The following is a 13,126-nucleotide window of genomic DNA, read 5'->3' as shown; positions in this document are numbered from 1 at the left end:
GGAAAAAAAAAAAAAAAAAAAGGAAAAAAAAAAAAAAAAAAAAAAAGCAAGGTATATGAAAAAAAAAATAAATAAGGAAGGGAGTTTATCAAATGTTACAGAAGTGTTAAAGACATTAGCACCAAACTGACTTCATCCTTGATATTATCTGTGATGAAAGAATTGAAACAGGACTAGCTTTCTTGCTGTCATTCAGTGCTACTTAATGTCATGTTCAATTTTTCTGGAACATACAGTAAGAAGGTATTCTCATAAAAAAATAGAAAAAGGGCTTGAATTTACTGCTAAAGAGGCAGAAGGAAAGGGAGAAAGAGTAGGATATGGAGATACGATATTAAAGGAATGAGATATTATGGTGTTTTCTGAGAAAAAGCTTGAATGAAATTTAGAGATGGGTCTGAATTTATTTTGGCAGAGAGGTTTATAGTCTAGTACCACCTTTTTAGTCATTGATTTGCCTTTTCTATTATCATATTTCCATTTGTTTTTGTTTAGCACTCAAAATAATCTAGTTACTTGGAATATTCATGCATTGTCTTTTAATTCACTAGAGAATAGTAGAAAATGAGAAGATTAATGCAGAAAAGTCATCAAAACAGAAGGTGGATCTACAGTCTTTGCCAACTCGTGCCTACCTGGATCAGACAGTTGTGCCTATCTTATTACAGGGACTTGCTGTACTTGCAAAGGAGAGGTAAGATAATAGTGTCTGCAAATGGAGTTAGCAGAGAAAGCAAAATAGAGTTCCTTGATTGAACTACTGTCAGTCATGTATACTATTTTTTTACAGTATGATTTATGGATATTAAAGCTTTTTAAAAAAAAGTTAGCTATAATCTCACAATTCAGAAATTTTAATTTTTTTCTACCAGTCTTAGATAATATGGGTATTTGTAAAGATTTGTAGTCATGGTATTCATGTAGTTTTGTGTCTTTTTATTTAATATTATGACAAAAAGTTTTTCCATATCCACAGTCTTCATTATTATAATTTAAATTATAATAATATCGGGCCGGCCCGGTGGCGCACTGGATAGTGCGCCGCTTGGGAAGCGCGGCGGCACCCCCACCCGAGGGTTTGGATCCCACATACAGACCGGTTCCCGCTCACTGGCTGAGCGAGGCGCGGGAGCAACACCGAGGGTTGCGATCCGTTGCCGGACACGGAAAAAGACAAAAAAAACCAAAAAAAAAAAAGAAAATTATAATAATATCGGGCCGGCCCGGTGGCGCACTGGATAGTGCGCCGCTTGGGAAGCGCGGCGGCACTCCCGCCCGAGGGGTTGGATCCCACATACAGACCGGTTCCCGCTCACTGGCTGAGCGAGGCGCGGGAGCAACACCGAGGGTTGCGATCCGTTGCCGGACACGGAAAAAGACAAAAAAGACCAAAAAAAAAAAAAAGAAAATTATAATAATATCACATTTATTTTTTTTATTTTTATTTTCTTTATAAAAGATGACCGGTAAGGGGATCTTAACCCTTGACTCGGTGTTGTCAGCACCACACTCTTCCAAGTGAGCTAACCGGCCATCCCTATATGGGGATCCGAACCCTTTTCCCTGGTGTCATCAGCACCACACTCTCCCAGTGAGCCATGGGCTGGCCCTATAATATCACATTTAATTTAGCCTTTTTCCCATTGTTGAACATCTAGGCCCAAGTTCTTTTATTATTATAGGTTACCAGGCAGTTTATCTATTTTCATGCCTCTTTTGCCTTTGTTTAATTACTTTTTTATGATAAATTCCTAAGAGTTGGTTTATTAGTTCAAAGGACATGACTATTTTTATGGTGTTTGACATATAGTATCATATTTCTGCCCAAAAGTTTGTCTTTTAAATTCTTCCAGTGCTACTGTAGCCTCAAGAACATTATTGTTTTTTTTTTTTTTTGTCTTTTTTTGTGTCCGGCAACGGATAGCAACCCTCAGTGTCGCGCCCGTACCGGACCGGGACCGGCAATGGGATCGCAACACTCGGCGCTGCACCCGCACCTCGTTCAGCCACTGAGCGGGAACCGGTCTGTATGTGGGATCCGAACCCTTGGAGGGAGCGCCGCCGCGCTTCCCAAGCGGCGCACTGTAGCAGTGCGCCACCGGGCCGGCCCAAGAACATTATTGTTAAAAATTTTTTTGCCAAGTTGTTTGAATTTACTTTTATTTATTAGCAAGATTACAGTTAATCTCTTTTCTCTACATGTTTTCCCCAGTAATTCTCACCTAAATTCTTTTGTGTAAGCAAATTCAATAAGAAAATTTGTTTTGTAAATTAGCTTAGTCAACATTTATTAGATGCACATTATATTTTATTCAAAGAATACTAATAAACATCAGAGCAAACTGATATAACTTGATACAGAATTTGATGGAAATATGTCTCATAGTAAGAGTAATTGACAGAATGGATATTAGTTATATAAAAATTATATGAGTAAGTAGTAAATATTTTTTTGATTGTTGTATTAGTAAAATAGAATTTATTTATGACTGTGAGATATATGTCGTCCTAGTGACAAAATATGGGTATCTTTTATATTTTTTTATCTTCCTCTAAAGAAGGCTAATATATTAGAAATTCTAAGTATTACTTTAAATGCTAGACGAAAAAATTGAAAAAGTTTTTATGTAACAAGCTTTTAGTAAATACAATTTTTAAGTAACGAGTTCTGGCAAAATAATTAATCAAATTAACCCTGAATATTATGTGAAAAATATTGTCTATGTTTAGGTAGCTCAAAAGACTGTTTAAAGTGTTAAGGGAATAGGGCTGGCCCGTGGCTCACTTGGGAGAGGGTGGTGCTGATAACACCAAGGCCACAGGTTCGGATCCCTATATAGGCATGGCCGGTTAGCTCACTTGGGAGAGTGTGATGCTGACAACACCAAGTCAAGGGTTAAGATCCCCTTACCGATCACCTTTTTAAAAAAAATAAATAAAGTGTCAAGGGGATGTTTTCAGATCATTATAAATCAATTTTCAATATGCTTTTTTATAGTAGAGTTTAAAATAGATGTCTCCACTACTTTTCATTTTTGGACTTGTTTTCTCAGCAAAAAATTTATATAAAAGTGATAAATATGAAGTAACACCTTTTTAAAACACCTCTTAATAAGTATGTTTAACTTCTCAGGAATGCTGTGTGGTTGCAGTATTAGAATTATTATTGATTTAAATTACTGGAAGAAAGATAGAAGTGGCTTTTAAAAAAGAAACAACATTCTGGTCCAAATAAATGTTGCTTCCTTTGATTAGTCTGTTGGAGAGTTCATCTGCATGTCTTGGTCATGCCACAGCCATTGTCCTATATTGTTTTTGTTCTTTTACTGAAGGATAATACTTACACAGAAAATTACACATATCATAGGTATACAGCTTGGTGAATTTTCACAAACTAAACAACCTATGTAACGTGCACTCAGATCAGGAAACTGTATACTGCCAGCACCCCAGAAACCTCTCTTGCAACCCCTTAAAGTCATTATTGTCCCTAGTGTAATCATCATCCCATTATTAGTACATTTTTGAAACTTGTGTTTTACGATTGAATTCATACAAAAATTTCAGTCTCTTTAAACTATATTTTTGGCTAATGTGCTTGCCTGTCTCATTTACCATAGTTACTACAAATGTCCTTTGACTGTAAAATGAAAATTAAAGTTAAAAAGATGTGTTTTCATTATGGAACAATATGTTTAAGTTAACACATCTAGAAAATATATTTCTAAACTTTGGATTTCTTTTCCCTTACAGACCACCAAATCCCATTGAATTTCTAGCATCTTATCTTTTAAAAAACAAGGCACAGTTTGAAGATCGAAACTGACTTATTGGGAAGAACAGAAAAATTTGATTGCTACTGTAGATTACCTGATTAAGAGGCAGCTTTAATTGCCATAATTTTTGCCCTTTTTGGAAATATAAGAATCTTCAGGACAACAGAACTTATTTCTGGAGTTGCAGAAGAGAAAATATTTCCCTTATTTTGATTTAATCACCATACTTATTTAATGAGCATATTCTATACAGTTTTTTCTCAGATTGTCTTTAACTTTGTTTTTAAAATGACCTACAAAATAAACTGTCAAAATGCCATTATTTTAAAGTAGTTTTTGTTCTGTCTGACATATTTTACACGTTGAATTGTTTTCATGAATTACTTCTTTCTTTTGTCTTTGAATGCTGCAGAGTTTTACAACAGAGTGAAAATACAACAGTCAAGTGTAAGATAAAAAACTCAGCCAGTTTTTCTCAGCATTATCCCTGGACCTGTCTGAGGGTGGGATCTGGGATCTTCAATGTCTAACAAACATCACAGGTGATTCTAATGTACCATAAAGTTGGAGTACCGATAGGAGCATTGCAGAGGATGTATAATATCCTCCAGTGCTATCAACCTTTACAGTAATAATAGTAGCGATCAGTTATTTCAGTCCTACTACGTGTCAGGCATAGTACTATTTTACTTGAATTATCTCTAAAATATAGCAACTCTGCAAAGTAGATATTATTATTCCCATTTTGCAGATGAGGAAACAGACTTGGAGAGGTTAAGTGACATGCTCAAGACAACACTGCTGGTAAGTGCTTGAATGGGAATTTAAACCCAGATCTACCAATGTGTTGCTGATAAGTTAAGTGAGAAGTACTTGTGTTCCTTAATGTCATTGCTTCTCTTTGCAATAAAAAAGACAGCAGCCTTTTTTTTTTTTGAGTCTATTCTTCTTGTCCCCTGTGAAGAAATTGAGATAGCTCATTAGCTGAGAAAATAGAGAAAATTGTCTGAGGAGAGCAGGAGAATCATTCACTAGGGCAGTGGTTCTCAGATGGGAGTGATTGGGTCGTCTTTTCCCTCCCCCGGCCCCAGAGGACATTTGCTAATATCTGGACACATTTTGTTTTTTTGTTTGTTTGTTTTTGCAGTAAGGGGGTCCCTTGACCATGGTCTTATAACACCGCATTTTAACCAACTGAGTAACCAGCCAGCTCCAGGCCACATTTTGGTCACAGCTGGAGTAAGGTGGGGTTCTACTGGCATCTAGTGGACAGAGGCCAGGGATGGTGCTAAACATCATACAATGCACAGAACAGCCCATGTGCCCATTCCCTCCATCCCCAATAGTTATCTGGTTCAAAATGTCAATAATGCAAAGTTAAGAAACACTGCATTAGAAGCATATTAAAGTCTTGTGTCTCCAAGCTAAAAATGTGAAGGCCTTTGCAAAGTTAGAAATTTAATGCTGATGAGGGATGTCTTGTGGTTTTCTTTAATACAATCCTATTTCAGTAATACTGACACCTGTGGGGAGGTTAATATTATGATTTAGATCTACATCTGCAGATCTATATATTTGAATAGGAAAAACCTTGAAATATTGGGAGTTCCTGCTTATATAGTAGTTTTCACAAGATTAATTCTATCAAATTTATTTTGGTTTTTCGGTTGACTCATAAGTTCATCCACCTTAGTCTTTTTAGTGATATTTTAACATTTAAGTAAGTAGTAATTGGGTAATCTTCTATTAAAACATCAGTAATGCTATCTTCTTAGCATTGGTTCTTCATCACCGATTCACATCAGAGCTTCTTGGAGGAATTCAGCAAATATAAGTATAAATATTATACATTAAAAATAAATATATAAATAAATATACAATTTTATATTGAATATATCTAAATATTATATGTATGTGCCTAGAGAGCATGATTCAGTTGCAATAGAGCCTGGGCTTATGAATTTGTGAATTTTTTGTGTGTTTGTTTTCTTTTCTTTTTGGCAGCTGGCCAGTAGGGGGATCAGAACTCGTGACTCAGTGTTATCAGCACCACACTCTAACCAAGTGAGCTAACCCTGAATTTGTGAATTTGACAAAAACAATTTTTTTTTGGCTGCTGGCCTATATGGGGTGATAAAAACTGTTCAAGGCATTCTGATATGTACCTCTGGTTAAAGACCACTTATAAGGTATTATTGAAGTTTTGGAAGTAAGTATATAGTATTCTGCCTAGTACTGCATTATTTCTAGTGTCCTATTAAATAATCTTCAAGATAGGGCTTATATTACTCAATCATGAATACTGTTTCTCTGTAAGGGCTGAGAATAGACATGTCTTTTGCTGGCAGTCCACATTCTACTTACTGAGTACTTACCATATGCCAGGCACTGTATTAATTAGTTTATATGAATTGTCTTTTAGTCCTCAATCCTGTGAGGTAGATTTAATTAAAAAAAAAATGTCATTCCTATTTATTTTTAAAAATCACTTTGTTAGGGTATGATTGACACATAAAAAGCCATACATATTTAATGCATACAACTTGATGAATTTGGGGATAAGTATATACCAAGGAAACCATAATGTCATTCCTATTTATTTTTAAAAATCACTTTGTTAGGGTATGATTGACACATAAAAAGCCGTACATATTTAATGCATACAACTTGATGAATTTGGGGATAAGTATATACCAAGGAAACCATAACCACCATCAAGTCCATGAACATAGTCATTACCTCTCAAAGTTTAAGATAGGTTTAATTTTAATACTTCATTTTTAGATGAGGAGACATATTTGGTTAACATGTTCAAGGTTACAGAGGAAGTAAGTTTGGGGCAGGGGTTCAAACCCAGCTTAATGCTATATTATCTTTTAGGTGTGCCTAAAATTTTTCTTTGGGGGGAAAAATCAGTCTGCTCTACGTGTGTACAGTAGAAACCCTCTTATCTGGCTGGTATATCAAAAAGAGTCACAGTAGGTAATCATAAATGACACATACTGTAAATACTTTTTTTTAAAACAAAAATACTAATCTATATTAACTTGGTAATATTTTGATTTCAGTCTTTTATTTGGGTATGGGTTTTTTGGTTGGAATTCTGTATCTTTCTTCCACAAACCACACCTATAATGCTTGGTCTACAAATTTCAGTTTCAGAATTTTTGAAAGTAGAGTAAGATTTTAGACATATAAGAAGTAATTTGTACAATGCTGGATTTTTTTTCTCTAATCTTCTGTCATCTTGTCTACCTCTAATTTGACATTGTTTTTATTGAGTCTTCCCAAAGCATTCAACCTAATTTTTGTACAGATACCTTGTCTTAGTCCTTTTGGGCTGCTACAAAATACTGTAGACAGGGTGGTTTACAAACAATTTATTTCTCACAGTTCTGGAGGCTGAGAAGTCCAAGATAAGGAGGTTTGGTGAGGGTCGCCTCACTGGTTCATAGATGGCACTGTCCAGCTGTGTCCTCACATGGTGGAAAGACTAGTTGACTCTCTGGGGTCTCTTATAAGGGCATTAATTCCATTCATGATATGACCTAATCACCTCTGAAAGGCCCCACACTCCTAATGCCATCACCTTGGTGGTTAGGATTTCTTTTTTTTTTTTTTTTAAAAGATGCCCAGTAAGGGGATCTTAACCCTTGGCTTGGTGTTGTCAGCACCATGCTCAGCTAGTGAGCCAACCGGCCATCCCTATATAGGATCCAAACCTGTGGCCTTGGTGTTATCAGCACCGCACTGTCCTGAGTGAGCCTCGGGCTGGCCCTTGGTGGTTAGGATTTCAACAGATGTAATTCTGTAACTTTTTATTTTTGGTGTCTGGCCAGTGTTAATAGATGAATTTTGGAGGAACACAAACACAACATTCAGACTGTAGTATACCTTTTGCATTTTATGTTTATATTTCCCTGGTTTATGTAATATTTAAGTTGGGGAATGGTCATACCTAGTACAAGTGGTATAAGTTGGCTAACATGATTGATACTTGTTATTAGGCATGCACACAAACTTTAGAAGACAGTGCAGTAATGTGAGAGTTTCTTTTTTTTTTTTTTTTAAAAGATGACCGGTAAGGGGATCTTAACCCTTGACTTGGTGTTGTCAGCACCACGCTCAGCCAGTGAGCGAACCGGCCATCCCTATGTGGGATCCGAACCCGGGGCCTTGGTGTTATCAGCACCGCACTCTACCGAGTGAGCCACGGGCCGGCCCTGTGAGAGTTTCTTAAAGAGTGAAGTCTACTAGTTTTCACTGTAGGCATTTTTCAGTGTATTACTGAGGTAATGGAGAGCATCACTTCAGTAAGCTGGTTAAATGGAAATCAGTTTAGAAAGCTTCTACTATACTTTGGTGAGGTATTTTATGTGTAGCTGGCAATTATAGAAACAATTCCTATTCTTTAGCCACTTAATTTAATGGGGAAGATAAGATATTGTTTAGTAAACAAATATAAAAATAGAGTAAAAGCTACTGTATTAAGTTCTTGAATTATGTTGGTGGGTGGGTTAGTGGGAGGACCAGTAGAATAAATCAGGTATAGATTCCTAGAGGAAATATACACTTTGAATTGGGGGGGGGGGGGAAGAAATAGTTTGGATAGAAGGAGATCATCTACCTAATTCCTTCCTTAAATTTTTTAAATTTTTTATTTTTTGGGTAGCTGGTCAGTGCAGGGATCCAAACCCTTGACCTTGATGTTACCAGTAGTATATGCTCTAACGAAGTAAACTAACTGGCCAGTCCTTATCTATCTAATTCTGATGAGCTTATAGGAAGAATATTGAACCTTTGTTTAATTCTTATTTAGGAGAAGGTACAGTAGGATTTTAAGATTGATAACTTCCCATTAGGAACATGACAGAATAGTTGTAGGAATAGCATAAAATATTACAGCCAGATATTTTTGTTGACTGGATTCCAAAAAGTCAAATTGGAGGACTGACACATATCATCAAACTGTAGAAATGAGGGACAAAAGATGAAGCCTGTGAGTGGCCAAAACTGAGAATCCACTTTTAAAAACATCTCTTGTTGTAAATTAGGAAAAAAAGAAAAGTAATACAATAGTGGAAAATAGGTCACTGGAGATAAAAGGGGGAGCGGGTAATGAATAATTGTCTTTAGAAAAAAACTTGTCAGGGCTGTCCCCTTTTCAGGGCAGCCCTGGGCTGCTTGCTACTTTGAGCACAGCCCAGCAGATTTTCTTCCCTTAATAAAGCTTGAAAAAAACCCCCCAAAAACAACAAAAAAAACGTGTCAGCCTTTAAATAAGCTTTAGGGCTGGCCAGTTAGCTTAGTTGGTTAGAGCATGGTGCTGATAGCACCAAGGTCAAGGGTTCAGATCCCCATACAGCCAGCTGCCTAAATAAATAAATAAGCTTTATATCTTTTGATTCAGTTATTTCATTTCTGGAAATCCTAAATATTAACAATAAATATGGCAAAAAGCTATGTGTACAAATGTTTCATTCCAAAACATTGGAAATTAACAATTTTTCATCTTACAGGAATTATTACATATTGCATATGTAAAATACTTAACCCAGTGTCAGGTACATAGTAAGTTTTTAATAAATGTTATTTATTAGGTTTGGTTTCTAAAGTAGAAAGGGGCAAAGTTGAATGTTGGCACAGGGGCTGACCACTGGACTCAAGCAGAAACAGTGGGATAATAGGCTAGAGTACCAGTTTTGTTTTTTTTTGTTTTTTTTTTAAAGATGACCGGTAAGGGGATCTCAACCCTTGGCTTGGTGTTGTCAGCACCACACTCAGCCAGTGAGCAAACCGGCCATCCCTATATAGGATCCGAACTCGCGGCCTTGGTTAGAGTACCAGTTTTGTTTTTTTTTGTTTTTTTTTTAAAGATGACCGGAAAGGGGATCTCAACCCTTGGCTTGGTGTTGTCAGCACCACACTCAGCCAGTGAGCAAACCGGCCATCCCTATATAGGATCCGAACCCGCGGCCTTGGTTAGAGTACCAGTTTTAATTGAAATCAGAAGAGCTTCTGGGGCCGGCCCGGTGGCGCACTGCTACAGTGCGCCGCTTGGGAGTGCAGCGGTGCTCCCGCCGAGGGTTCGGATCCCACATACAGACCGGTTCCCGCTCACTGGCTGAGCGAGGTGCGGGCACAACACCGAGGGTTGCTATCCCGTTGCTGGTCCGGTACGGGCGCGACACTGAGGGTTGCGATCCGTTGCCGGACACGAAAAAAGACAAAAAGGAAAAAAAAAAAAAGAAGAGCTTCTGTGCTAAACTCTTCTCTTAACTTTGATTTGTTCAAAACACTGTGGTATCATTCTAGAATGTTTTTTGGACCTACAGGGCTTTCAGTGTTAGGAGCCTAAAGCTGTCTTGTCAGTTATGGATAAATAAAATCTGAACATGGTCAATTTAATATTCCCATGTATATTCAAAAATCAAGCCTAAAAGATGGTATTTTTTGGTATAGGTAGTATATGTATATGGCTCAAAATCCAAAAGATACACAAAGATATACATTGAAAAGGTATAGTCCTTTATCCATCCTTGCACCTCAGCCACCCAAATTACTGTTACTGGCTTGTTTCTTTGTAGAAGTATTTCATGCATATGCAAGTATATGAGAGTGTACGTTTTCATTTTTACACAATGGTAGCACACTTTGCACATTATTCTGCAATTTGCTTTTTTCACTTTTTCGAAGCTCTTTCCATACCAGTATATAGTGCCACCTCATTCCTTTTAATGGGTACATATGTATACCCTAAGTTAACACATCTCATATTGATAGACAGTGTGGTTGCTTCTAGTTGTTTGCTAGTACAGACTGCTGCAGTGAATAACAGATGTAGTGTTTCAGAAGATATGTGCATTAATATTGGGTTCTGGGACTAGTGATGCCTTCTTATTTCTTGAAGTCTGTGCTTCATAAGGATTGTCTATTAATAAAGATTTCCTCCTTGCCCCCTACCATGAATGATGCCTATGGGGTGTCAAACCCAAATCACTGGTGGGTATAATGGAAATTGATAATAACATGAGAATTGTATACTATTGCCAAATAAGCTTCTTCTGCAATACAAAGTAAGTATTTTGCATTATATGAATTTTCCTTAATTTAGGAAAGGTGGATAAATGGTTTCAACTTATTTCTTTCAAGAGTCTATACTTGAGGGCTGGTTGGTTAGCTCGCTTGGAAGAACATGGTGCTGATACTACCAAGGTCAAGGGTTCAGATCCCCTACCCCTCAGCTGCCAAAACTAAAACCAAAAAAAAAAAAAAAAAAAACCCCAAAAAAGGTCTATACTTGAATAAGGTAGCCAGAATAAGGTGGACAGGGGGACGAATGGTGGAATATATTGAGAACACTTTAGAGATAATAGAAGATCCTCTAACCTTTCACTTTAATTGGTATTGTGGTCTTTGCTGAGTTTGACCAGTAAGGAAAACCCTTTGGGAAAAGAAGCATCCAATTGAGCATTTTAATAGGCACTAGTTTGGAATGAGACCTAGGATTGTTGCTAGGAGCAAAGGATAAGAATAAACATTTATGAAGAACAGCTGATAAAGTGTTTTCACATACTTTAGTGATTCTCACTACAAGCCTGTGAGTTAGATATTGCTGCTGTTTGCATTTGACAGATAAGAAAACTGATGTTTGACAATGTTAAATTACTGCATGCCCATGGTCACACAGCTGATGAGTGACAGAGCCAGGACTCAAATTGGATTTTCTATTTTGAAGGGCCTGAAATGCTAAGCTTTCTTTGTTCATTGTATCCAATCCCCTGGCCCCCTGCCTTTTTTTTTTTTTTTTTGCCTTAGAAACAGAATCAGCAATAATTAACCACAAGAGCCTTTACCATATCAGCACTATTTCCTTTTCTTGAAATTTTCAATGAAAAGTTTACCATTTCCACAATTATCACTGAGTTTTCGTACTCTATGAAGAGTACCATGGAATCAGAGCACCAGCCTTCCTTTTTCTGTTATCCCTAGAGTGGCTTTGGCTACTTGGTATGTTTATTTTTTGCTGCTTATTATCTTAATATTTGGGCAGGTTAGTGTTGAAGTGAGATAGTAAAAATTGAGTAAAGAAATATAGAGGCTCACTGGAGACTGTAGCCTAATAACTGTGTAGAAAGAGGTGTGAAAGTCAGAAGTGTTCCAGTAATTGACCAGGCTTTAAAACGACAGGGATCTCAAACAAAATCCTTGGCCCTAAAGCTGGAAAAGGTGGGAGGAGGACAGGGAACAGAATAGTGCCTTTTTAAAAAAATTGTGTATTATTATGGCACTAAGGAAACAAACTTGAATATTAGGCATTCAGTCGTCTACTTTGGACTCTACCAGGGGCCTGGTTAGTCTGAAACTCAGATATAACAATTTACATAACAATTTTTATGGTTTTAGCCCAAACGAAGATAGGCAACTTTCTCACTGTTTTCCCAATATGGAATGGCGTACTTCATAACAATAACACTTCCTCAGAGGTACCAAGATAACTTCCTTTGCTGAGATTCTTCCACAATTGTATAGGAATTCTTTGTTCCTGATGCTTACGGGGAATACTGGGGTTTATAAGATGATAAGGTAAGGGTGGAAATAATATCTCTTTTATGTCTTACTGTCAGGCTCTTTATATTCAGTAAATCCTGTAACCCTAGGTCAAATGCCTTGAGTGTTATCCCCACTTAACAGTTGGGAATAACTGAGGCTAGCTATACCACACTTTAGTTAGGGAGATCAGACATGCACCCACATAAACAGAACGCAAAACAGGATAAATGTTTACAGTGTAAAAGCCATTAGGTGGTAAGGGTGACTCCGAGAAGCAAAAACTAGCATTTGCAGGACCCCAGGCACACCTTACCATGTGCCGCCTTCTACAAATGAACTTCCCGGCGTTGCCACAGACTTGCATCCCTAGCAGTGAAACCTTGAGGGTGCGCATCCACTAAGTATGCCTGTGTAGGATGGGGGACTCCAAATGGATTTTCCTGGATGGAAAGTCGCATCTGCGTGCCCTGGGTGCTCTTCATTTAAGGAAGTTGGCTGGGGGAGGGGGCTTGCCTTGCGGCTGCGTCCTGCTCCCCGGGCCCTCCCCCCAGCCTCTGCAGCCGCTAAACCCCGGAGAGCGGAGCATGCACATTGCGATTCCTCGGCGGGCCTGGCAGCAGTGCTGGGCATGCTCAGTGGGCAGGACCCGTTAGAGTGGCGAGTAAGGAAGCGTTGGCTCCTCTCTGGGTCTGCCTTCCCCGGTTCAGGCCCCGGCCCTGGGCTTTTGTGTGCGCGGAGCTGCCCGACCCCAGATGCCGTCTGCCCTGTCCGGTTTCCGCCGTTAACCTCGCCGCGCG

The 13,126-nt window shown here is 38.0% G+C and overlaps 2 protein-coding genes across 3 annotated transcripts in view; both read left to right on the top strand.

Moving 5' to 3' along the window:
- Positions 1 to 4,098, top strand: part of DPY30 (dpy-30 homolog (C. elegans)) — a 16,327-nt gene extending 12,229 nt beyond the window's left edge. For both annotated transcript variants that reach the window (XM_008583357.1, XM_008583358.1), the window contains exons 4-5: positions 552 to 694; positions 3,754 to 4,098. In XM_008583357.1, the coding sequence (XP_008581579.1) occupies positions 552 to 694; positions 3,754 to 3,826 (216 nt within the window). In that variant the 3' untranslated portion in view covers positions 3,827 to 4,098. The remainder of the gene's footprint in view (positions 1 to 551; positions 695 to 3,753) is intronic.
- A 463-nt stretch (positions 4,099 to 4,561) lies between these two features.
- The window catches only part of MEMO1 (mediator of cell motility 1), a 135,811-nt gene continuing 127,246 nt past the window's right edge, over positions 4,562 to 13,126 (top strand). The window contains exon 1 of the mRNA XM_008583356.1: positions 4,562 to 4,580. The gene's annotated coding sequence lies outside the window, so the exon portion shown is untranslated. The remainder of the gene's footprint in view (positions 4,581 to 13,126) is intronic.

Source organism: Galeopterus variegatus, unplaced genomic scaffold (genome assembly GCF_000696425.1).
Source record: "Galeopterus variegatus unplaced genomic scaffold, G_variegatus-3.0.2 Scaffold2894, whole genome shotgun sequence".
Taxonomy (NCBI): Eukaryota; Metazoa; Chordata; class Mammalia; order Dermoptera; family Cynocephalidae; genus Galeopterus; species Galeopterus variegatus.
The sequence above is the reverse complement of the archived record's forward strand: the minus strand, read 5'-3'. Positions and strand labels throughout refer to the sequence as shown.